The sequence below is a fragment of the Conger conger genome, chromosome 3 (genome assembly GCF_963514075.1).
Source record: "Conger conger chromosome 3, fConCon1.1, whole genome shotgun sequence".
In the NCBI taxonomy this organism is placed as follows: Eukaryota; Metazoa; Chordata; class Actinopteri; order Anguilliformes; family Congridae; genus Conger; species Conger conger.
In genome coordinates this window covers 31,486,280-31,512,879 of record NC_083762.1, presented here as the reverse complement: position 1 = coordinate 31,512,879, position 26,600 = coordinate 31,486,280, and the positions used below count along the sequence as shown (strand labels likewise).

The 26,600-nt window shown below is 40.5% G+C and overlaps 1 protein-coding gene across 3 annotated transcripts in view; it reads left to right on the top strand.

Moving 5' to 3' along the window:
- The window catches only part of gpm6bb (glycoprotein M6Bb), a 52,847-nt gene extending 37,280 nt beyond the window's left edge, over window positions 1-15,567 (top strand). For 2 of the 3 annotated variants that reach the window (XM_061235619.1, XM_061235618.1), the window contains exons 2-7: window positions 5,068-5,254; window positions 5,934-6,090; window positions 6,901-7,069; window positions 9,409-9,482; window positions 10,059-10,124; window positions 11,158-12,120. In XM_061235619.1, the coding sequence (XP_061091603.1) occupies window positions 5,068-5,254; window positions 5,934-6,090; window positions 6,901-7,069; window positions 9,409-9,482; window positions 10,059-10,124; window positions 11,158-11,238 (734 nt within the window). In that variant the 3' untranslated portion in view covers window positions 11,239-12,120. Of the gene's footprint in view, window positions 1-5,067; window positions 5,255-5,933; window positions 6,091-6,900; window positions 7,070-9,408; window positions 9,483-10,058; window positions 10,125-11,157; window positions 12,121-12,505 lie in introns of those variants that run through there. The other variant, XM_061235620.1, reaches the window with a different exon arrangement.
- Window positions 15,568-26,600: the final 11,033 nt, after the last annotated feature.

The window sequence follows — 26,600 nt, the reverse complement described above, 5'->3', positions numbered from 1 at the left end:
CACCAACCATGCGTGTCCCAGTCCTTTACCTTAACCACTACGCTACAGGCCGCCCTACAGTACATACACACGTCCCTATCAATACTGTTTGGAATCTGGAGAGTAGATTAATTCCAGCACAGTAGCAATACTCATGGTAGTCGTAATGTATGTAAGTAGTCCACCTCAGACTATAGACACGTAATGCGAGATATGTCAAATTATAAAAACTGTCAAGGATCAAATTCTTCCATTACAGCATGGAGGAGCCTCCTGCCACTGGCTTACCCCCTCGGCAAATGGAGTGCCGAAATGATAAAGTACACGGGTGGGCCAGTCATAACACCAGAGGTCGGTATTGTGGCGTTCACTGGAATGGAGAAGGCTCCAATTCAGTGGCCACAGCCAGGCCTCTCCAGCGCAGCAAACACACGGCGTGCAGATTTATAGTGTTATTCCACCAAGGCATGATGTGAGGTGCAGGCCTTTCGGGGGCGGACAGGCGGGAACAGTATTTGCTCTAGCAGTTGGTCTGGAGGACAGCTTTTTAATAGCACATGTCTGTGCAACCCTGTGGAGGTGTGGGAAAAACAAAATGCTGGGGCAGGTGTGTGTGTGTGTGTGTGTGTGTGTGTGGAGGAGAGGGGAGGGGGAGTCCAGATGCTCACAGAGCTGCAGAGTTTAACCCAGCTTTAACAGGATGAATGGGCCAGTGATGAAAATGCCAAAGCTGATAAAGGCAGGCCATTACTCTGTGGGGTAGATAATCAGCTGGCGGAAACATTGATCAGTGTGTATGTGTGTGTGTGTGTGGAGGGGCTTAAAAGCTGCTGTCCAAATGGTTGTGTGAGTGTTTGTCCTCATTGAAGCCTGTCACACCACCCAGGCAGATGTTGACATTGCAGTTTAACCTTCATGCTGCTCTGTCAGAAGTAGGGAACATTTAGTGTGCAGTCTGAGGGTGTCCTCGGCACTATGCACCTTAGTGTGACACACTGACATGTATGAACAGTGTGCAACAAATATGGCATGAACATGGCAGTTGCAATTATGCTATTTCAAGCTTCTTATAAAACAGTACATAATTTTACATACTAATACATCAAATAGACAGTCACGCTTTCATGAATTCAAAAATGACGTACTCATCTGTTGAGTCCATCTAAAATCAAGAAGTTGGGTGAAAGTTCAAGAAAAAATGGTATAATGACCAGATAACTTTTTTTCTTGCTTACAATACAACACACATTTTACTGCATAATGTTTCTTAGCTGTTTCTTAGTTTCTTAGATGTAAATAAAAATGAACAGTGTAAGAAGTTTAAGTTCAGCTGGGTTGTCAGAAGCCACCTGCTGCCAGACTGCTGCTCCCCTTTCTGTATTATCTCACTGATGGTGTGTCTTCTAATGTGTATCTTGGTCAACAGCTTTCAGTTTCCGTATTGACAGTCTAAAATAATTCATAGCTACAAAATGAGTAGTGAAATAATTGTCCATTTTAGTGACCACAGAATTTCTAAATCAAATTGCTGCTAAAGGGGGCAAAGCACACTGCATTCAAATTGCCAGGAGCCTTATCCGCGAGTTTACATATTTGCCTTGCGATTCATTTGCTAATCAAATGAAGTTTATGCTTGAATCTCTGTACTACACTGATACACTGATATCATCAAGCACTGGGGGAGGACATTTTGAGTCCTCACTATGACTGTGCTCCTGTCACACTGCATTTCCCTCTTTGGAAAGAGTGTGTGTCCATGTGTGTGTGAAATGTGGGGTGAGTAACACAGTGACATGCTGCCATGGCAACTGCTGTTCGCCAGCCTTGGGAAAATGTGTTTGTTGTAAACCCTCCATGTTTCACTAAGGAGAGGGATGAACTTAGTGATTTAGCAGAATTAGTTAAATACTTGCACTTAAGTATACATATGCATTCAGATATTTACATACAAGTTGAAAACATTTACCATCTGCACAGTTAATAATGTGTGTGTGTATGCTGCCAGCAATACATTTTCCCTCATCACTTGTTTGAAATGTTTTATCGGGCAAATAAATTCTGTGTGGCATTATTCCCCATTATAGAAACATGAAAATATGGATTTAGGACCAGCGAGGCCCAGATTGTAAGAAGGGTATCAAGAAAACAAGAGTATGCCATATCATAGTGTACATACCTGACTTTGCAAGCAAACAAATATTATGTTTCTAAGATTAAGATTACTCATTAGTTTCCTATTTCAGCCTTGTTCAAGTCCATTTACCAGTGTTATGTCCTTGGCTTTGTCATGGTCAAGTGTTAAACTCACAACTCTGCCCTCCACATCTGATTAATGCTGCACTGATTGATTAATTAATTATTGGAATAAATCAATGCATTGAGCTTTAATTTCTTTGTAATCCTGCTAAACGTACACTATTTGTGAACTTGCAATGCTTTCGTCAAAATTCCTGTGGATTCCAGCAGCCAATAGTTTCAGTCAACCAAATAGAAATACAGACAATCTGTATGAATCTCAAAGGATACAAAATTCTGCATCTAAGCTACTACTTAGCTGCTACAAAGCCCTTATCTCACGATTGAGAGCAAACACAGAACAAGGAAAGAAACTGCAATCTCAAAACAGTGCTTTTTCCATGACCCAGTTTTTTCTCTGATGTGACATCTCAGGTGAATGTAATAATTTTGTCCCTTTTGTTGAGTATAATGGCTGCTGCTATTTTTTAGCTAGTGACAACAGCGAACTCTTAGCTAGCTAAGTTAGCTATCCTTAGCAACCAAAGTTGTAGTCGATAGCACAGCTGTTGATAATACCCGGTAGCTTGAGGCATATTTTAAAGGCAATAAGCCTGACATGTGCCGCCTGCTTTAGAAAATATCTGGCTAACTTTAACGTTACCCTCTGTCTTCAGTTGCATTCCAGTTTGAATCATTTTTAAAAAAAAGCGGTACTAAACTCAGCTGAAATTGATGTGTTTATGTTAACATTCCTATTCTGTAAGCCACTTTTATTATCAGTGGAATTTTGCTGAGAATGCTGAGAAGTAATATTTATATATTATATTATGAATATTACATTGCTACAGTGCAACTGACCTCATCTTGTAAAGAATCTGCAACGCTACTATGAATGCCATGTAACCCTGTTGCAAATCCCATTGATTCTTGCTCCTAACCAGAGATCAGTGTGCCTAGTCAATACAATCGGTTCAGTGACTTTTGATGTTTTTTTTTATTTTTGGCTCAACCTTGAAAAACTTTTCATCCAGGAAAAATGGAAAATGCTATCCCCTGCTTGTATTTATTACATAATTCATGCTGGTGCATGTTTGATGAATTTGGTCAACACTCCAATAGGAAAAACATGGCAGGCTCATCCGTAACGCTATTTCCGGGCCATGGCAGCCATCTTGCGGTGGTTCCACTTGTGGAAGTGCCAAATTGAATAGGATTGAATGGAAACATTTGTGAGCACGTTTCCCTCGTAGTTCTTATACAGTATACTGTGAAAGCAAGGCTCCGCTGTACCCTGATGCCCTGGATCAGGCTCTATGTATGCTCAGTACTGATCAGTGTGGTGAGGATCTTCATGATCTTGACAGGCTTTATTGCATTCGGTGGGAATACTTTTCAGTGGAAAGAATCACTGCTACTTTGTGTTTCTGCACAAAATCCCATTTTGAGAAACTGCAAGCCACAAAGTGAGAACGAGACAGGAAGTCCTAACAAATTGCTGGGGAGAATTATGCTGCTGAACTCTTTGCTTTGTCCCAGTCCCGAAATAACATTTTAGGTAGCTTGTAAAATTGCAGCACTCAGCAATTGCAGTCATTATTGCTGAATGCGGTTCCTTTTACAAGGACTTAATGCAAAGCATAAGGTGGCCAGTATTCATATTTCATGAAAAAGAGACATTTAACTGCAGATTGACAGTACTGAAGATGAATTGGCCTCTGTGTATCATTTAATTCTGTCATAATCAATTGGCATCGATTTCCTTAATTCCTTGGCTGTACATCATTCAGCATGTGTGCTTTCCATTAGTGCAGTTGCTCTATATTCAGCTGATGACTTGCCAGCTAAGATCTTGCAGACATTACCATGGATGCCTTAGCAATGTAAAATTGGAGGAAGAGTGCCCTGTTGGATCCTAGGGAATTTGTCACATAACTTGTCACATAACAAGATTGCACAGTTTTGGGAGCTGCTAGCACAGTGTGCAGACACAGATTATTTTACCTATTAAGCTCACACTACTATAATGCTTTGGCAAAGCCAATGTCCCAATGACGTACAACCACAAATCAAAAATTTATATTTAATTCATTTAAATGAAACATTCAAATGTTCATATTTAACATGACCACATTTCAACTTAAAGACATTATCTGAATGTCTTTCTATAGGGTTTGTATGTAAGCACTACAGCATTACAGTAGGCAGTATAGTAAATATAATATTAACAATACAGAATTTCAGGCCTGTGGGACAACAACAATGTGAACGATGACCCTGGACATTTTTGGTAGAATTACTGTTCTATATAGAACATTCTTAGTCTCCTCTCCTTAGTGAACTATAATTTGAATGTACAGTAATTATTTTGTGAGAAATTAATGGTGAGGGTTGCCATGGAAACTTGCATGTAAGGTATGCAGTGCTGCTTGTTTTATATGCTTTTTTGTGTGACATTTTCTGTCTGACCATGCTGTCTATAAAAGAGCTGAATAAATAATTAGTCATCTTGTGGATCTATACAGTACGACCTTTGGAAAATTGATTCATAGTGATTATCAGTTGAATCATCCTCTTTCAGTTAATGTACTTTGCATTGTTAATGCATATGTGTTAAAGCAAAAAAAAAAAAAGAAAGACATTCCGATGGAATCGAAAGAGTACAATTTTACATAAGGAAGGCAGCAATAGCTCCCACTTCCTGCCCCCACACCTTGGGGTGTGAAGAGGATTGTGATGTAATACTTTAGGCCGAGATATTCCCGGCACTACAGTACAGATGGTACAGATTGTCATCCACTGTTTTGCTGAAATATCCCCTCCCTTCTCCCTTCCCTTTGTTTGTTTGTGCAGGTTGCTTCGAATGCTGCATCAAGTGTTTGGGCGGGGTCCCCTACGCGTCACTGGTGGCGACCATCCTCTGCTTCTCCGGTGTAGCCCTGTTCTGCGGCTGTGGCCATGTGGCACTGACTGGCACGGTCACTATCCTGGAAACCCACTTCTCCAAGATCACCTCTGACCATGCAGTATTAACGGATGTGTAAGTCACTGCTTTCATTGGTTTCCCCTGTCGTTCTTAATTCTGTTTATAATACAACTAATATAATCTTTTGGAACAACTTCACTCGAATGATACATCATTGAATTAGCCTGCATACTGTTCTTAAAGGAATTTCATAACAAATGTCATTACTTGCATAATGCATGCAGTGCAAAACAGATTCAGAAAAACTGATTCAATGTCATGTATTCATATATCATAGTAATGTTACATGACATCGGGTATAATATCCTGTCATGAGTAGTTAGGACAGGTGTTCATGCTTATGATTATGTTATATATTTTTTCAATTGTAGTTTACCAGAGATCATTCTAATACAAACAACCTTAAACCCTTGACTATGATAACATATTTCAAATACACATGATACCTTGTGTAAATAAGACAGCTTCGGAGTTGCTGTAAGGTGTAATTCTTCACGTTGAAGGAGGTAGGCTACTGACTTTGGTAGGCTTCAAGTCTTTATGCTAAGCTAACATGTTATGCTAACATGAAAATTGAGATGTTCATCTCGTCTAAGTCTGGGTAAGTCAGAAAAAAGGTGTTTGCCTTTAAGGTATAGTTTTAGGGAAAGGGGAATTGTTATGAATCATCCTCACAAAAGTCTGATGGTCTAATCTTGGCTTAAGAGTGTTTGTGTGCTTTGTCTTTGTGCAGAATACAGCTGATGCAGTACATTATCTATGGAATCGCCTCCTTCTTTTTCCTGTATGGCATCATTCTTCTGGCAGAAGGTTTCTACACCACCAGTGCTGTCAAGGAGCTTCACAGCGAGTTCAAGACCACCATCTGTGGGAGATGCATCAGTGGAATGGTACATTAGATACTCACAGACACACACAACCACACACACATCCTCACATGCGCACACATACACACGCACACACTCACACCCACACACACACACACACGCTTCATACTTAACCCTTTAAGGTATAAGATCACAAATGTATGTGACTAGAATGTTGTGAAGCAACTGACCATTCTAATGCTGATATAACAATCCATACTGGTTATTGAAAGCAATTCATGAAAAAACTGCTCTTCAAAGGGTTAAAGGCTCACACTGTAATTTACATGGAACCTTCATCAAATGAAACCTTCCATGAAGGCAACTGAGTGCCTAGGTGGATCATGGTACTCATAGTATTTAACACTGGTATCTTGGTAACTTTGCTTAGCCCACTGACCTGAGCCTTTATTACTGTTGCTGTCCACTTAAGGATACTGTGGCAATGTCAAGTGTAGTTAGGCATTATTTTTTTTAGTCAAAACATTAGCTAACTATTCTTTCGATATCTTGCCTGATGAGTGAGTGATTTGTTTGTTTCCATGGTGATAAGCTGAACAAGGACTCCAAAATGTCAGTTATATAATAATATAGACGAATGAGCGGAATATGAACAAGGAAGTAGTGTCAGTCCGACACTCATTTTTAATACTTATTTCTTCTTTTGAAGTGCTTTTTACGAGGATCTTTACCATTATTATGGCATTAGCATTATAGTAGCAACCAAAATTACTGGTTGGGCCTTTAATGTGGAAAGGTAATGATGACAGTGATGACCATCATCATCATCATCATCAGACAGTTGTAATCATGATGAAATGTGTCTATGTGCAGTTTGTGTTCCTGACCTACATCCTGGGCGTGGCCTGGCTCGGTGTGTTCGGCTTCTCCGCTGTTCCCGTCTTCCTCTTCTACAACATGTGGTCCACCTGCACCGCCATGAGGTCACCAGTGGCAAACATCACCTCCGTGGACTCCATCTGTGTCGATGTCCGTCAGTATGGTGAGCGCATTGTGCAATATCAGTATTCCAGCCGTGTATGGGTTTCACCTGCTGCTGCTCACATACGCAGAAAATGGTTGTTCAACTTATACTGTTCAAACTTCCAGAAGGTATCTCACCTGATATTGTTGGGGGTCATTGAGTCGCTGAAGAACCTGCATGGTAAGAAAGGTTTTGGCTAACAGCAAAATGACTGTGTGGAAAGCATTACAATTTCATTTGCAGTTTTTCTACACATTACCAGCAAAGTGAAAGGGAAAGAAAAACAACACTTGTGAAAATGGTGCACTAAAATGAAATTAAATGTTTATCCAATATTGTTAACAGAGATATTCCATGCCGTCCCAGAGTACTAACATTGAATGACAATTCGAAACTTGATTTATCTCTACCTCAAAATCGTGTATGGCTGGCTGGCCTCTCTGCAGCTAAAAAGATGCATGCACAAAGATGGAAGCTGCCACTGCCCTGGTCTCATTGGGTAAATAACTTTCTACATGCAGATATTGAACGCTCAGATTCATGGAGCTAATTACAGAAATGTGGACACTTTGCATCCAGCTGCTGTAGAATCGTGTGATTTCTCGTTTTGATTTTGGATTTCGGTGATTTCATTGTGGGGGGGGGGGGTTAAGGTGGAAAATACACTGTTGAAAGCTCTGTTTGAGAATTTTGGCTGAATGTGAAAACACATTTGATCACAAAAAAAACAAAACACATAAATGTCAAGGCCAAAATTAAACTCAGCCCATAACATTATATTACAGTTATTTACTATAACTGACGCTTTTACTGTTATCCAAAGCGACTTACCGTTGATTAGACCAAGCAGGGGGCAATCCGTTCTGGTCTCCAGCTTGCTGCTCAGAGCCATCTTCTTCAGGAATTGTACAGTAATGTACTCACAAGGATGGGCTTCCAATGTGGCACTTTACAGAAATGTAAAATTGAAGGACTCCTTAAATTTCTTTTCTCAAAGTTCCCTTCCTCTCTCTCCATTGTCTGCATTCAGCACCTTTATTATTCCAATAGGATATAATGACTTTGAGTGCTATCAGAGCTTGTGACATAATGAAGTCCCTCATTATGAATTTCAAAGATATATCTGGAGTGAGCAAGATCCACCTTGCGGTAATTGATAATGTCATAAATGAGACGGGTGCGTGGGGGTTGGACCCAAAATGCACGACTCAGAAACAATAGTAATATAAAGACCCCTCAGGGCTTTATTCGGGACGAATCCCAGGAGAGTAGTCAACACAAGCAAAGTCCATACACGTAGATCCAGCCAAACAAAAAGTAAACTAACAAAAAGCACGGTGCCGAGGGAAGAGGCAAACTCGTAGTCGGTAGACTTGCAGGGAGGTCCGGTAGCAGGAGAGCTGTCAGCGGGGCAGATGAACAGACGGACGGCAGGCAGAGGCGTAGTCGTGGGCGAAGCGGGAGTCGAAACCATGAAACAATCAGCAAAGCAAAAGTACAAAAACGGTAGGCGAGGACGTAGTCAAAAAACAAACGATGGTCACAAAACAGAAATCAATAAACAATGGTCGGTAACAGGCTTGGATCGTAATCGTGTAATCAATAGTGGTAAATGCTCAAGAGTTGCGTGGTAAACAGAGGCAGACAATTTCGCAGTGAACAGTAGCGTGACTGGGCTATAAATGCGGGTGTAGACAGGTGCAGACAATTAGTTAGAGCGTAGCAAGGAAATGGAAAACAGGTGCAATGGATGACAAGTTTAACAAGGAGATTAGTAATCGTTAGTAATAAACCTATCCTGCCCTAGCATTAGTAAATTAGTAAATGACATGCACGAGAAACATAAGGTAACATGAACACATGATTAGTTTGTTAGTTTCTACCCAATCCTGATCTAGCGTTAGTAGTTTTAGTAAATAGACAAATGGAAACAATTAGGGAGTGAAATGACAGAGAGAGAGAGAGAGAAAAGGCGGAACGCAAGGTTTGCGGAAAAACATGTAAAAGTGTATGCATAACAACGACCAGTAAACGTAACAATAAACATGCATCAAAACATAACACAAAGCGAAACTAAGACGATAATCACTCAACATAACAAGGTAATATAATAGTACGAAAACATAACTAGACATGACAAGAAAATAAATCGTAACGAAACATAACTAAACAACATGACGAACCTAGACTAACATAATACATGATAAGACAATACAAGACTAATACAAAATGAATAAACATAAAACATGGCGAGACAGACCTGAAACGTGACAATAAAGGATGATTTAGTCCTGTATCCTATTTGTGTGTTCAATGTGATTTATGTGAATGTGAGGCATTGCTTACATATATCATAGGTATTATTCCTTGGAACGCCACACCTGGGAAGGCCTGTGGATCCACGCTGGGCGAAATCTGTAACACCAGTGAGGTAAGACCACCTTGCCCCTTCCTCATATGCAGTACTTACACTCAGTGACCACTTTTTTAGGTAGACCTGTACACCAGCTTCTTAATGCAAATATTTAATCAGCCAAGCATGTAGCACCAAACTACATATATAAAAGTATGCAGTTCAGCTGTTTTTTAGACCAAATGTCAGCAAACGGAATAAATGTGATCTCACTTTGACCATGGAATGATTGTAGGTGCCAGACAGGGTGGTTTGAGTATCTCAGAAATTGCTGATCTCCTGGGATTTTCACATATACAGCAGGGAATGGTGTGGAAAAAAAAACATCCAGTGAACAGCAGTTTGGTGGTAAAAAATGTGTTGAGAGGTCAGAGAAGGGCCAGATAGGTCAAAGCTGACAGTTACTGTGACAGTAACGCAAATAACTGCATTACAACAGTGGTATGCAGAAGAGCATCTCTGAACACAATGTGTCAAAGCTTATAATCTCGGAAACCCAAATTAAAACATGTTGTTGCAGTGCCAAGTACTATCGATACTGAACATCTGTTACTGTATATTTATTAATATGACACTCCTCTACTCCTCTTGCAGTTCTACCTGTCTTACCACCTGTATATTGTAGCGTGTGCTGGGGCTGGCGCCACTGTTATTGCACTGGTAAGTGTACAGTTCTCATCCTCTTGTATGACCTGCTGATGTATAATACAGACAGGAATGGGCAAAATGCATGTGCAAATGCAAATGCAAAACACAGAATATCCCCCAAATAAATACATATAAACTACAGTCAAAATATTTGGTGGCACAGGTTGCTTTGCAGAGGCATAAACCATAGGAAACAAGAGGTAAACAACCTGTATTAGATATGAAATATATTAATGCAAACATATACAGTATATCATGTACATCCATTTGAAATACTGCCCATCTGTGTTATGCGGTGACCCCTCAGTGATTTTCTTGAATATGGTGGAAGACAATAGAGACAGTTTTTCTCAGACGCCCAGTTCTGTGTGCAGAACATCCTTGGGCCTCAGGCCACCAGTATTTCTGTATAGGAGATTGCAGTATGGCGGTGTGTTGAATTGTAATGAGGATTTGCCCAATCTAATGTTCTCATGGTCAGTTCTCCCGTGGGAAGCACTCAAATGAATGGAGGCAGAGACCGCAAAACTGATGACTGTGTATTATCGTCAGATCATTTCATTTGTCTGACAGTTTAATAGTCGATAATGCTATCTAATAGCATAGGCCGCAACCATATGCTGTGAATGGATTTTTGATGGCAGAATTGCATAGAAAGTATAATAATGTAATGTAATAATAATCAAGGATGAATCCAAAAGGTTGCTTATAGAACCAGTACTGAACAATTGTATATTTATTGCATTCGTATAATTTGGATATACATTGAAAATCCTAAAGATGAAATTTGGGCCAAAACCTACGCTTGGCAGATGCATTATATAATCTGAAATGGACGAAAGGTGCAACATTTTCGAACTGCAACACGTGTATATTGTCTTCTAATCAAGAACACTTCTATGGAGGAATGAAAAACAGATCAATGACACCATGGAGGGTAGAGATCTGTTGCTATAGCAGCAGTTACCAGGGCATCCAGGCTGTTGAGGCTTTCTGGTAGGCGGAGTGTTGTCTCACCCCCCTCTGTTCTGTTCTCTTCCACCAGCTGATCTACATGATGGCTACCACTTATAACTATGCCGTTTTGAAGTTTAAGAGTCGGGAAGACTGCTGCACTAAGTTTTAATTCACATTAAAAGCACACACAGCAGTCTATGGAGCTGAGTAGAGAGAGCAGTCACTGACAACATGGACTAAAAAAATGCAAAAAATCTTCCATTCTCTTCTCCTTGACTTTATCATCTGTAAATAGCAGTTTGTTGTGTGTCCAAGGACAGGCCCATTCGAAGGTATGGTACCTGGGTTAGGTTTGTGTTTGTACATCCTGCCATGTGAGACTCCTGTTTTCTTAAAGTGAACAAACAGAGTCGATAACATATCCCGTCATGTAGTGTAAACAATTTTGCTTTATCTGAGCACCATGTTTAGATAGTTTTTAATACCCACAGGTTATGTCATTTTTACATTTGCAAGGTAGACGAGACAGACATGCTATAGTAAGCTCTCACCATTCTCAAGCCAGGTGCCATACCTTACTGTATTCCATTGGGCACAACTTGTCATCAGTGTGGTGACTTAGAAGAAAGTTGAGCAATAGTACTAGAAAATAATTGTACAGGGAGGCAACAAGCGTTAATGAAGGATTTGTCTACAACCGGAATTGTATTTTTGCTTGGTGTCTGTAGTTTCAGAGTATGAGTACTCCATATATATATTTTAAAAATTATTCCTGTTTTAGAATGTCATTTTTTAAACAAGATGTGCCTTCATAGTTTAAGCTGATGGTAGGGAATATCTTTTTTTATTATTCATACAAAGGTTTCCATAAAAAATGCTTTACTTGCCACTATTGTTTAATACTGAGCCTGCATGCCTGTATTTTGTTGTTTTATTTTCTTAATGGTTAATTGTACTTCACATTTCATAAGGATTACGTTTTTTTAAGATTTTGAACACTGTAGTTATTATTTTCTCTTTCTATACAAAATAAACATGCTTTATGTACAAACGAAGCACCCATGGTCTTTTCCTTATCAAATGTGTATAAATAGAGGTTCCAGTGGAAAATAACGTATGTTAGACGACATAAATATTATTAATGAAAAATTGCCACAGTGGCATTCATTCAGATCTTGCAGTGGTGTTTTCGTTCCTTTGTAATTATACTAACAGCCATTGGTATAAACTACACTAAAATCTCAGAGTGCACCCATCCCATCATATCCCAGTAGTTCACCTCCCTTTAGTTCCCTTATCTCACAATAATAATAATAATAATAATAATAATAATAATAATAATAATAACAACTTTTTGTGTGATGTAGCTCTACTTGTTTAGCTTGCTTTGCATCCTTACCTGCTCACTGGCCATCCACCTCACCCTTCTCTTCCAGATCCACTTCCTCATGATTCTCTCTGCCAATTGGGCCTACCTAAAGGATGCGAGTCACATGCATGCGTACCAAGACATCAAAACCAGGGAGGAGCAGGAGCTGCAAGACATCCAGTCCCGCTCCAAGGAATGTCTCAATTCCTACTCATAAGGATTATACCCCTCCCTCACCCCGCTCTCCCCTGCCTTCCGTCCTCCCTGGCCACGTCTAAGCGCCGGACCAAGAGAACTCACGGCTACTATAACCGGGCAACCGCCCTCACGCAGCACAGCACTAACACGGCCCTTAACAACAGACTAATCATTCTTCACTGTCGCTTTCTGCACTAACTCTACGGGGAGTTGACAGAAACCTTTGGTGTGTGTGTGTGTGTGTGTGTGTATGTGCATGTAAGAGAGAGAAAGTGTGTTTGTGTGTGTTTGTGCGTGCATGTGTGTACACATACACACACATACCAACTTTTTAATATTCAAAATATGTCACTGAAATTTTGAATATGATCTTCTTATGTCCTTTCTTTCTGTAGCCCTTTTTTCTTAACCAGTGATGGCTGGTAATGCTTGAAACATTGCACTATATTTTAAAGCAGAAAAGGAACAAGCACTATCAGATCTGTTTTACAGTGATCTGCCATGTATTTTGATAAATAGCATAAAAAAACACTATACATTACATCACAGCATAATGAGCCTTACAAAACAACAGATAAAGAACAAAATGTTTTTTTAAACAGTGCAATGGGTTGTTTCTATTTGCACATTTTTGTGTGATGTTTGGTCTTAACTTTTAACAACAAACAGTGGTGACACATGAAGGTGCAGCATCTCTTTGTAAAATGAAATATGCATGTGCTGCTTTCTGGGAATTGTAGTTCATTCATGTGTCAACTGTCATCAGTTCCAGCAACAAGTTTCTTTTTTTCTTTTTTCTTTTTTTTTTTTTGAAACAGGGTTGGTTTAAATGTAGTTTTCCTTTCTTGGGACTGATAAAAGTAATCAATTTTAATTCCACTGAAAATAAAAAATAGGTAAATAATCCGAGTTTCAGAAGACTCATGCCCTAAAAGAAATGCTACCTCAGGTACTCCATTTTCCATTCCTTTAAGAAAAGCATTCTACTGTTCATTTAGGTTAAAGTTATACATGAGCAAATATGAATGAGGTCATTAAAAAATTACACGGAATATGATCCATTCATCAAAATGACAAATGCATGTTACAAAAAATGTACATATTTCCAATGTGAGTATGTTACCAAGTATGTTACTCTGTCAAAAATGTCTCATCCAAGAATTAAAACCCTAATTGGGAAGGCTTGGCAAAGGATTTTAGCTTCTACATTTTTCTTTCAGAATATAGCCAATTTGAATATTAATATTTTAGTTATTGGTTTAATATTACAGCAGCATAATATTCAAAAATAAAGTGTGAAAAAGAAGCAGGACAAAAAACTATGGGATTTGTTGTAAAAGCTTCTTTCTTCTATGCTTAATGGTGTGAAACTTGTGAAAATGCTTGCTAATGTAAAATGTACAATTTACTCAAGTCTGTACAAACATACTAATTTGTAGATGGTTCTATTGTAAACGGCTGTTACAGGTACATGTCTCTCCCCTGTCATTACAGTATAGTACATTCCATAGCCTACTCTACATTTTACCTACTTATGAAGGAAATGATTAAGATGCATTCTTCAATTTTGATTTAATGTACTGTGCTTTGTTACCATTGCGGACTATGTGATTATACAGGTTCTATGTTTCTGAAACAGTGAGAGTAAGGTGTCAGTAAGTGTGAATGTGAACCCCACTGTGGTCTGCCACATGACCTCTGACAGGAAGTGTAACTATGAAAAAGTACTATGAGTGTGTGTCAATATTGTCAAAATGGTGCCTCCTTTCCCCCACTTGTCTCTTCCTATCTGGAAATATGGGGGGAGGAAATGAGTGCAGGAAAGAAGGATACATTTTTTAAGTATTGGGACACACCCTAGATGTGTACAATGTAAAGATGTTATAAGTCAGGAATATTTTTTCTTTTTGTCTTTTATGTTGTTGTTTTTTTATTATTGTTGTTGGTTTGACCACAAAAAAATGCAACAAAAAAACAAAAAAAGAAACGTTATTTTCAAAACTCTGAAAATATATTTCGGCATTGTTTCCATGTGCAAAGTTTAAAATACTGACAAGAATTACTGATATACTATCTGTTTTCTGTTCGGTAGAAGAAATGTACATGGCATCTTGATGTATATTCATTATTGCATGGATGAGAGAGAACTTTCTGCAGTAATACAGGTGATGTGTAGTCATTTGTACTGACAAAAATATGGTAGGCAGTGTTTGCCCATTTCCTTTTTTCTAACAGAAAAAAAATCCATGTTATGTTGATGATAGCATAGTAGTTGTAGTTGTTTATTAGTCAATTTTTTTATGTCTAAAGTTAAAATCATGTATAGTACCAATTTTGTAACCTAATAGTCAATCAATATTTTCTACGAGTGCCAAGGGTTTCCTTGTGGTTCTATTCACTTAGATGGTAAACATTTGTAGAGAAAATCATTAGTGCTGTGACTTGTATGTTGACAGCTGTGGATTACCACTGTCTAACCCAAAATTACAGCGTCACAACAAACACAGCAAGACTGTGACAGCATTGTTTTTTCCCAGCCTTTGAATGTTTAATATCAATTGAGCAAAACATACTTTATGCCATTTAGACAATTACATAGTGGCTTACATGGCCACATTTTTGTTTAGTAAAATAGTTTGATGATAAGCTGGTGCTATTTATTGCTAAATATGTTTCCACCCAGTGAATAATTGGGAAGACACTATCAAGCCTCAAGACACTATGGCCATCCAGACGATGAATTAGGGTACCTCCAGGGTAGACTAAGAGCAGGAAATTTACATTATTGGCTTCCATATACCATGTGGTTAACAAAAACCCAGTACTTCACAACTTGCAAGCATCTTGAGAAACGAGGACACCCTTGGACACTCCAGCAACCAACCAACTGTGTTTTTATGAAAATCAAAATAAATAACTGAATACTTAAAATGTGTGTGACTCATTTTTGCAAGAAGGCTACAATCATACCAACCCTCATAACTGCATTAGACAATAAATTATTGCTTTCAGATATGAACACAATTACTTCTAATAGGAAGTTGCAAAAGTAAAGCTGAAATAAGATCACATTTTCTCTGTTTATTCTTACTTTTCACTCTTCGTGAGCTGAACTTTTGTTCTTCTTTCAAAAGTATGATCCAGAAACATGAGGTGCAGCAGTACACATGATGTATTTCTCCATTGGTCAGAATTTCTAGAACGTTTGCCCTGTGTGGCCTGTTTAGAAGTAGCAGATGTGACCTGTTTACACTCACTCTATTTTAAACTTATACAGCACATACATATCATGTACTTTGGCACAGCTGTGCTTCAGAGTGTTTCAGTCACAGCATAGTTCATAAATCCCCCCAAAAAAAGATCAATTCTGTGCATCTCCCACATAAATCCTCCATCTCCTCCTCTCGCTTCTCATGGAGAAATGGGGCTACTGGAAAAGTATCCACACAGCACAGGATTTTGCAAACTAGTTATTCAGGTACCTGAGGTATCTCAGCTATCAATGCGGAAATGTAGATATTGGTTGTTTTTTTTTTTTGTTTTTTTTTTTTCAGATTTTTCCCTTTTCCCTTTTTGCCCGAATGAGAGCGACACGCCTTCTTCAAGCCATCTCGTCTCGTGCCCGTTGCCGTGATTCCGAGGCGCCCGAGGTGCTTATTGTGCGGCGACCTAATAACCCTGCCAAGTCCCTCCCTCTGGAGCAGCGAGCCAATTATTGCTGCCCCACGTGAGCCGGCCAAACTTGGATATTGGTTGCTTTTGAATATTTCATAGCTCAAATGTTTTCTTATTATACTGTATATCAGATTAGTTCTATATTAATGGTGTAGTGTAAATGCTGAGGGCAGGGATCAACAGTCTTAGGAAAGGATGCATTGGAAGACATTGGGTAGGATCAGCCACAGCTGTGCTCATGCAACGTGAGCTGGTACCAGTGTTTTTCTTAGCGGTGCATTATAAGTCACATCTTCTTCAATCCGCAAGCCTGAAATTTGGTCATTCTAATGACTGGGCCAGTTCAGTGAGAGGGAAATGGTCATGGTCACGGATGAAGTTATCACATACAGGTGTTGCCAATCCAGCAGAGGACAAGCAAGGGGACTAGCAGTCTTTGGAATGAGGCTTTTGGGCACAAACTCTCTGGAGTGCAGATTGACCAGGAAAACTATGGAAATTTGGCAGACAGGACCATTTTAGGGACAATCAGAGCAAGCCACGAGTACCTGGAATACTGTTATCCCTGCTGACAGAATACATACAGTATATGCCTTGGGTGACACAATGCAAATTCAGCACAGATTCAGGTCAGATTCAGTCCGAGATCATGTTACCTAGAGCTTTTACTAAGAACATTCACATGGACAGGGAAGGCATAGTTTTATGATCAAGTACATGGCATTAGAAAGCAGGTATCATTTTATAAACAGTGGGGCAGGTATAGAAACAGACAAAGTTACATGGGGCAGGTATAGTTTTAGAAACAAGCACATTTACAAGGGGCATTAATAGTTTCAGGAATAGGAGCATTGACTGGGTAGGTTTATTTTTATGAATTTAGGCATGAGATCTGGTATACTTTCCGGTGCAGCAGTTGTGGGGCACCCGCTATGGTGCTTCTCTAAAGGGGACTGCTGTGGTGACAGGGTTCCCATGCCGGGCCTCCATGAGGAGACAGATTCCCTTGTCCTGGAGTAGCTGTGGAATGTGTCCGGGGGTCAAGAGGGACAGCAACACAAAGGGCCCTTTATTCCATATCATAATGGAAGAGGGTGGGATGTAGAACCCACCATCCACCATCAGCCAGCGCCATACAACAAAGACACTCCGTTAGCCTTCCCACCAATGTCTGGATTTAGAAAGCAGTGGTGTTTTTACGTTATTGCCTCAAACTACTGGCAATCACAGTAGAAATATGTACGTCCAGTGAGCAAACAGGACAAGTGACTGAGATTCTCTATGTCAGCCTACCTGGTCAGCCTAAGTGATACTAACCCGTCTTACCCAAAGTCATGATATGCAATGACTTGCAATGCATAGCCGACACAGGTCACTGTGATGCCAAATGTTTATTTGAAAAAAAAGAAAATAAATGTTCTCACATCTAAGCGTTCAGCCCAGCGTTTAGCATGCTGCTACTGCACCAGCTATTGATAGCGCCATCAGCTTTGATAAGCCTGCCTGAATAACATGCAACTAAATGTAATAAAGTTGTGCTGCTCTCTACAGTGTGTATCAGAGAACAAAGGAGTTATATGGTGTGGGATCTGAACTACACTGAGGAAGTGGTTGTGACTAATGTGGCGGTGGCCGGGGCGGGGCCCCCGGAGGGGGCCGGTGACAAGATGGGAGTGGACGGATGACATCGCAACGATCCCACGCTCACTGCCTCGGAAATGGGAACTGAGTGAGAGGTGAGGGCAGCTGGGATTGGTGTCCCCAAGGCTTTACACTGCGTAATTCAACTCCCACAGAGCAAGTGCATTTCACACTCATGCAAGTACCTTTCATCCAGTGTGGACCAATATAAACTCTGTTAGAATTGAATTAACAAGGTCAGCTGGACTGAGCAAGAGTAAAGACATAATGCTCTCAAGGGACCTCAATGCCTGCAGTCTGCTTATCTCAGCTGTCAGAATATCAGCCGAAATGATATTCTGAAAAAAATATTTTCAAAATATGTCACTATTTATTTGCACATAATTACTTTATATTCTTATCAAAATATAAGTGTACACAATATAAAATACACCTCCAAAACCCAACAATGGGCTCATTCTTTGAGTTTTCACTTTGTTGTATGATATTACTTTTTTTTTCATGGCAGAAAATATCTTTCACACACAGGTAACTGCTGTGTACAAAGGGATGAAATGGAATGACTGAACCAAAGTGTGCCATTGGTTCAGTCATTCTATCTGTTTGGGGGGTGGGTGGTTCACTGAAGTCTCAGAGGATTAATGTGAACCATATGAACCTGTGTGGATCTATTACTAAAGTAAGAAAATAAAACATGTGCAAAATGTATTTCTCTGCAGCAAGATATCAGTGGCTAGCTAGATGCAACACATCAATAGCCCGTGTGCACCTGGACCAGAGCAGTGACTGGATGTTTGTGGATATGAGAGGAGCAACACCCAGCCCTCACCCCATCAGAGGACTGCCATGCCACCACCGGGGAGGGGAACAGGATGCATAGCCCACCCAAGAAATCTGTCATTAATGAAATTGAAATTAAGATTAGATCATTATCGATTAGTCTCATCATCAAGGTTTTATTCAGCAAAATTTGGATTCAAAAGCACAAACTCAGATTTCCACACAAACATCTCTGGTCCCAGCCTCATAATTATTTTAGAAACATGGTTCCATGAAGACACAAACACTCAATGTACCCCAAACTATAGACAAATTTTACTTCTGTCCCTAAAACATTAAAATATCAAACATGGCAGAGACTCAAGGGGGGTGGTAATATGGTATAAAGAGGAGCTGTCGTCAAGTTTAATTGAAATTGAAAAAAAAAAAAACACTATGTGTGGCTTAGACCCAAATTACTACCAAGGCATTTGCTTCATGGCCACAATGTACCCATCTTCTAATGTCTAATTCCACCATGATAATGCACCATGTCATAAAGCAAAAGTTGTCTCAAATTGTCTCATGAACATGACAATGAGTTCAATGTTCTTCAGGGGCCTTTCCAGTCACCAGATCTGAATCCAACAGAACACCTTTGCGCCAAGCAGACTTCCCCCGCTCCAGCAGAGACATAGCTCATAACTGTAAGTATCAAAGGGGATACAATCCACTACCAATACTAGTAATACTGTACCCTTGTGCACCAACGCCGGTTTCCACCAGAATTTTCAATTGCGGGACAAAGGTATAGCATGGGGGTTAGCCCCCACACTGATTTTGGGGCATGATTGGCCAGGGCTTAAAGAGATGGCGAGGGTAAAGCCAGTAGCCTGTCAAAGGGGGTGTGTTCATTGTCCTGTTGCTGCAGCTGGGTAGGAGCTGGTCACTGGAGATGAGGATCCAGGGGAGGGACTGTCGGGCGGTCACGTCCCGGGGATGGCTGAGACAGAATCCCAGCCTGCAGACTCCCCTCTACTCTCTCGAGTGACTGACTTCACCTTCAAACAGTCGCGGAATGATAAGCTAAGTCAAGTAGCTGACCAAGTGATTACGATTGATGGGAGGCTGCTCAACCAGCAGAGGGCAGTGTCAAACCCTTACTATTATATAATTAACAAGTTATAGTCATGACCCACGAACAGGGGAGGACAGCACACAACTTTTAGTGCCAAAAAGCCGTCGTAAAATGTTTTTTCAGGTGTCTCACAGCACTCCAATGGCAGGTCATTTGGGACAATATAAAACACTGAACCGAATAATGGTTCGATTTTATTGGGCAGGTATATGGGAAGACGTCCTTTGGTGGTGTACAGTATGGCCAGAGTGTCAAAAAGTAAATCCTGCAGCCATTCCAAAAGCACCTTTGCACTCATTACCCTTAATAGATATCCCCTCAAAAGAATTAGCATGGACCTCGTCGGACCATTAGGGTGGAGCACAAAAGGATATTGCTTTGTATTAGTCATAGTAGACTATGCAACCCGGTATCTGGAAGTGGTCAAGTGTATTCGAACCAGTGTCTACCACTCTCAAACAGACAGTAGAGCGGTTCAATAAGATGCTGAAGACAATGATTTGTAAGTTTGTTTCCACCGATATCTGAAATTGAGATACATTTTGACCCCCTGTCATTTGCCGTATGAGAGGTTTTCCCCCTTTGAGTTACTGTATAGGTGAAAGCTCCATGGCGTTTTGGACCTGTTCAAGGAAATCTTTGAGGAAAAACTATTTAAATTTAATTTAATTTAACTAATTTAATTCAGTATGTATTGGACCTGTGAGCAAAGCTGCACCCACTCAGTCAAATTGCACCCCGAACATTTTCTCCAGGCTCAAGAAGGTCAGAGACGACAATACAACAGGGGAGTGCAATTTCGAATCACTTGTCTGGTCCCACTTGGCAGCCATCTCTGGAACAGCAAGCAGAGCTAGCGTGATTGCAACAAGATTTTGCAGACGTTTTCCCACCCCTACCTTATAGAACACCACATACACACCCCTCTGGGCACTGTTAGAAATCGCCTGTACCGATTGCCTGAGCACAAGAAAAAAGTAGTTCAAGAAGAATTTGAAGATGATGCTGGCGATGGGACTAATAGAGGAATCGCACATTGATCAGTGCAGTCCCATCGTGCTTGTTTCCAAGCCAGATGGGTCTGTTCGATTCTGCATGGGTTATCGAAATGTTATGCCAGTCCTGTGCCTCGAGTCGACGAGCTGCTGGATCTAACCAAGGGCTACTGGCAGAGTCCCTTGTCCAAGGGAAAATCTGTGTTTTCCACTCCACTGGGATTACACCAATTTGTTACGCTTCCGCTCTGGTTACATGGAGCTCCAGCGATTCTTCCAGCATCTGATGGGCAGGCTGTTGTGACCACATGCTACCTATGCCGCTGTATATGCAGCATCTGCCGGCCATCTGGAAGATGCTGTGAAGGGCGGGGCTCACTGCTAACCCAGGGAAGTATGCAATTGGGCTGAAGGAAGTACAGTACCCGGGGTTCCTCTTGGGACGGGGACGGGTCAGTCCCCTAGTTTAAAACCGCGGCCATTTCGGCGTGTCCCCAACCTGAATTCCTCTCCAAGGAAGGTTGGGGGGCCGGAAGTCAGTCAAGGCCAAGGCACCTTGGCTGCATTCTGATGGTGGAGGTGTGTGGCAGCTGGGGCTCGGTTTGCTGGACGAAGGCAGGGCAATCCGAGGAGCATGCCTACTGGTTAAGTAGACACACACAATTAATCCAGGCTGTTAAATGTGTGCTCTTTCCCGCTGTAGGCGTCTGAGACCAGGGAAGCTGTGTCTGAGAGACGGAGGTGAAAGGCAGGAGAGCTGGAAAGCAACAGTTCAGTTTATTTTGTTTGCCTTTATTATTTTACCTGGATCCCGTGAGGGTAGCGGCAAAGACATTGGGTCTCATTCATGAAACGTTAGTAAGTCTATGTGCAGAGTTCCACATAAACGTAAACACATGTGTATGATCATGAATGCCAATCCATCGTAAAGTGAAAGCGCGCTCCCGGTAATCAGCAATTAGCATAAATCCCCGCCCCTGAATAGACAATGATTGCCATATAAGGAGGTGTAGACGCATCCAGTCGACCTGTCAGTCATCATGGCGTAAACAAGGAAAGAGAGAGAGAAAGAAAAAAAAAAATATATATATATATATATATATATAAAATCCGAGATCGAAATCTTCTTGGGTGAAATATATTTTATTGGGTAAAAAATATTTTATTTTCTTCTATCAGTAGTGGTGTTGTGACAGGAACAGGCAAAGCGAAGGCCTGGAAGGAGGTGACAGATGCTGTTAATGTTGCCTCTGTAGACAATAGAACCATATCCGAGGTTAAACGTAAATGGTTTGACATGAAACTGGAGGCAAAGAAACGCATGCATCAGCCACAGGAGGAGGAGGCTCACAGGCACAAATATCACCTGCTGACGAGCGCATCGCTGGCATTATTGGGGAGACCTCTCTGTCAGGAATTATACCTGACGGAGACACCGACATGCCTCCACTGGAGACAACATCAAACCCAGATGGTAAGGTGATAATTGTTGTATCATAATACATTCTGAAAACCATTACTGAGAGCTTGGTGGTTAGTATAGTTTAACCTAGGTCGTACAGTCCCACCAAACAAACAGAACATTTGTGGGGGTTTCTCTTCGGATTGAAGTGGAAACGGGAAACCAGTAATGTTATATTGTGCGATATGGTGCGTAATGGATATGTAGAGCTATTTAACATTCAGTTAAATAAAACTGCAGTTTTGTATGCATCGTCTTCAAATTATTTGAATCTTAATAGCCTAAAGCTCTGTTTTATACTGTACAGCTCCAAACAACTCTTCAATGGTTCTGAATTTCTGTATGTTTACACTAGGACTCGGAACTGTACTGTCCTCTCGGGTCCACTTTTGCACGTGTTCTTGTGTTTGATTTGCACTTTGTTGTACGTCGCTCTGGATAAGAGCGTCTGCTAAATGCCACGTAATGTAACGTAATGTAAAAATAAGTCTGCAGCCAACGTAAATTAAACATTTTTCAAATAAGATTTATTTAATGTTTCTTTCAAATGAAAAAAGAGCCACGCATAAAACGAAAAAAAACAAACGTTGTCTCATATTTCTAGCTGGCGAGTGCTCCTCCCATGATGTGGCTCCACCACCTGCTGCCACCGCTGCTGCTCCTGCTGCACCCAGGTACCGAGGCCGAAGAGGTGATCCGGCTGTCCTTACGGATGAGGTCCTGAGGAATCAAGAAAGTCTACTTACAGCAGTCAACCAAATCAACACGTCCCTCCAAGAAATTAACACCAGCTTGAAGGAAATCTGCAAGGCACTTTTGCGTCCTCAACAATAAAGTGTTATGTTGTCAGTATTGTGTGATGTCTGTGTTTATCCTGGGAAAACACGTATTTACTACAAGATAATCAAGCTACTCTCTTTTACTCTGATAATTAAATATAGCCTATTTGTATACATTTTAAAGAGCATGACCTGAAAATGAACTGAGGTAGCCTACTGAAACAGGATGTTGTATGTAAATATAAAACAAAATACAAATGAAACTAACTTTTTGCAAAGCTTGTCGGCCTAAAATGTGCACAGCTTATTCAGTCTTAGCAACACTTACCTTAAAATTGCTCTACAAGTCGCTGGCGTGTCTGTCTAGCAGCCGCATTTTGAGGCCCAAGAGCTGGTTCCGGAGGCAGTCGTTCCTCTGTATTGGGGACTTCAGGCAGGGGAAGGCCCTGTTTAATGGCCACATTGTGCAGGACACAGCAGGCTAATATTATTTTGCACACCTTCACGGGTGCATAAAGAAGGGTACCACCTTTATTGTCCAGGCAGATCCATCTTGCCTTCAAGACCCCGTTTGTGCGCTCCACAACGGCCTGAGTAGCAGTGTGTGCCTCACAGATCAGTTGCACATTAACAGAATGAAAGTTTTTCCGGTTTATGTAAGCAAATGCATCACAAAGAATGTGTAATCTATTGAGTTGATTTTCATAGATAATTCACAATCATGAACCTAATCTGGATCTTAAACCTGCTAATTGCCAACTAATTTAACTAAATGTATTATATTTTTAATTGTCATGTTCATATCACGTGTTTCAAAGGCATCTGCGTATTGTTTACATAACAGAGCGCAATATGAATAAAAACGTAAATTTCCAATAGTGACAAGCATTATTTATGTGCATTCTTGAATTTACACAAGCACTACGCGTGGTCAGCAGCAGGTGTAGATTTTGTTAGTAGCTACGAAAAGATCGGAGCTACTAAAATATTGATGAATGCCAAAAACCCGTAAATTTCCCTCTACTCGCATTTTACACACAAATTCGTTCAGCTCACGTTTCATGAATGAGACCCATTGTGTTTATCTTTAAGAGTTCTCTCTCTCGCTTCCGACGATAATAAAACGCCGGTGAAAACCGGCATTAGCTCTACCTCGTGTGTCCATCCCTTCTGTCCACCCAGGGGTGTGTCACAGCGTGGGACAGTTGATTATTCCAGGGTTTCTTAACCTCTATCCTGGAGACTGAGTGTGTATGCTGGTTTTCACATTCTTCCATAGTTTGTCCCCATAAACTGATAACAGCACAGGTTTGGCTCGTTGCCATTTGCTTTGTATTTGGACCCTTCATTTTCCACAGATGGTTTAGTTCCAGCGTCGAGGTGTTCACACTTTTAGCAGTTTTCAGCGGTCAATAATTCAGCCAATTAAAAAGCCATATAGCACACGAATAAGAAACTTATCTGACTAATTAGGGATGCATATATGGGACATTAATTCTTTATGGCATGCATAGAGATGTCTGACATAAAATGGAATATAGAGGGAAAATGAACCACCCAAAGGTCGTAAAAATGTCTAATTATGGACAATTAAGAGCCTATTACAATTCAAGGGTTGCAGTTATGGTTCTAATGAAAATCAGTGTACAATGGTGGCCAATCAGAGAAACCATGACTTAATCCACCACAAAGGGGACATGGAGAATAACTGGCCCCCTTTCTGCAGAAGAGACGGACAGGTTGATGGATGATGAGCTGTGTAGAGGCACAACATAGTTGAAAAGTTGATCTAGATGAAAATCTGAACTTGTTGACCAAGTGGGAGTTGATGGAGATGGCAGTGCGCAAACCAAAAGTTTCAGAAAATGAATTTGAGAACATAAAATCTTTGGTTTTATCGTTTATATTCCTAACTGAATATTTAATATACATATATACATGCACTCCAACAACCATTTTGCTTACAGACAACCAATAGCACATATCTTTGCCTACCAAGGGCTCATTTACCAGAAATAACCAGAAGCTAATTGATGGAGATCTCTAGGGAAACATCACAGAGATCAAAACGTTGATTTTAACTTTCAACTAAAGTTAAGTAATTTACACATATTGTTGTGGGAGTGATTTTAACTGTTTTTATGGGGGGGGGGGGGGCTGTGCTATTGGGAGCTTATGGACTGTCTCTGCAAGGCCAGGAAACAATGTGTGTATTTATCTTTCATGTGGTGAACGATTCCTGATCTTAATCAAGTATGCATCTTCTACTCTCTTGAATGTGTATTGGGATTTGAAAGAGGAGGAGTGAGTGGGTGGAGTGGAGGGGGCCGTGGTCAGCACTGTGCATTCTCCCTTTAATGAAGCCCTGTTGCTAAGGATGTGCGAAGCCTCCTGATCTCAGTTCCATTCACAGACAGGAAGAGCATTGTAGGCCACGCTGGGGGAGTGAAGTCCTGGCACTGTGCCCTCAGTAAAGAAGGGCCCCCTCAGTCTCCTGACACCCCCCCCCCCCCAACACACACACACACACACACCATTTGAGTCTCTTTCCCAGCACTGTCTGGAAATCCAACCACTTCCAACAGACAGCATTAACAGGCACTAAGCATCTCAGTTCTCCTGTTCACTCCCTCTAGGACCACATCAAGGAATAGATATGTGGCAGTGCTCCAGTACTTTCCTTTCCCTCTTCTATATGTCACCTTATGCACATTGTTCCAATATTCAATAGATAGATGTCCTCACATCAGTAGTTTTAATAACAACAACAACATTAAAACAACTGTCCTAATATATCCTTGCAGCTTCACAGCATAGTTCAGACAAATTTTATATTTAAAAAATCTAATGAATACAATTTAGTAGTTCATCTTCACCTCTTACACTCTTGTTTTTCTTTTTTTTGTAGGCTTTTATCTGAATCCTTAGTCTCAAATTTGAAGTAGATGTTTGTCAACAATCATATGGCAGTGGTAAAACGCATTGCAATTTCACTCAAGAAATGAAGAATGGAATAAGCTGTTACAGAGTTAATGATATGCGTTGCCCAGCAGCTGGAGTGTCTTATCATAGGCTTTCTTTGTTTCTCATGTTTTTGATTAACTTGTTATGCATGCCTTGACCAAACCAGATTATTCTTCTCTGAAACTATAAAGGAGCACAGAAGTGCTACTTTGGACCTAAAAGTCCTTTCCAGATAGCTGCACACCAGTGACATCTGCAGGACATTGAAGATAACAGATTAGGCTGTGGGTAAATCTATTTAACAAGATTTTGATAGACGTTTTTTATATATATAGTACATAAGAACGTGATGAATACATTTGCATAGAATAATAACATGTCCAGTAAAAACAACTGGAGAATTTAAGAGATTGCAAATTAATTGTTTAATGTCACCATTCTCTTTCTGCTGAATGATTACTCTTCCTTGCAGCTCTCTGTTCCTTACCGCAGACTTCTTTTAACTGCGCTTACTGCAGCAAGTAAGACAACAACTCAGTAATGGTTTACCC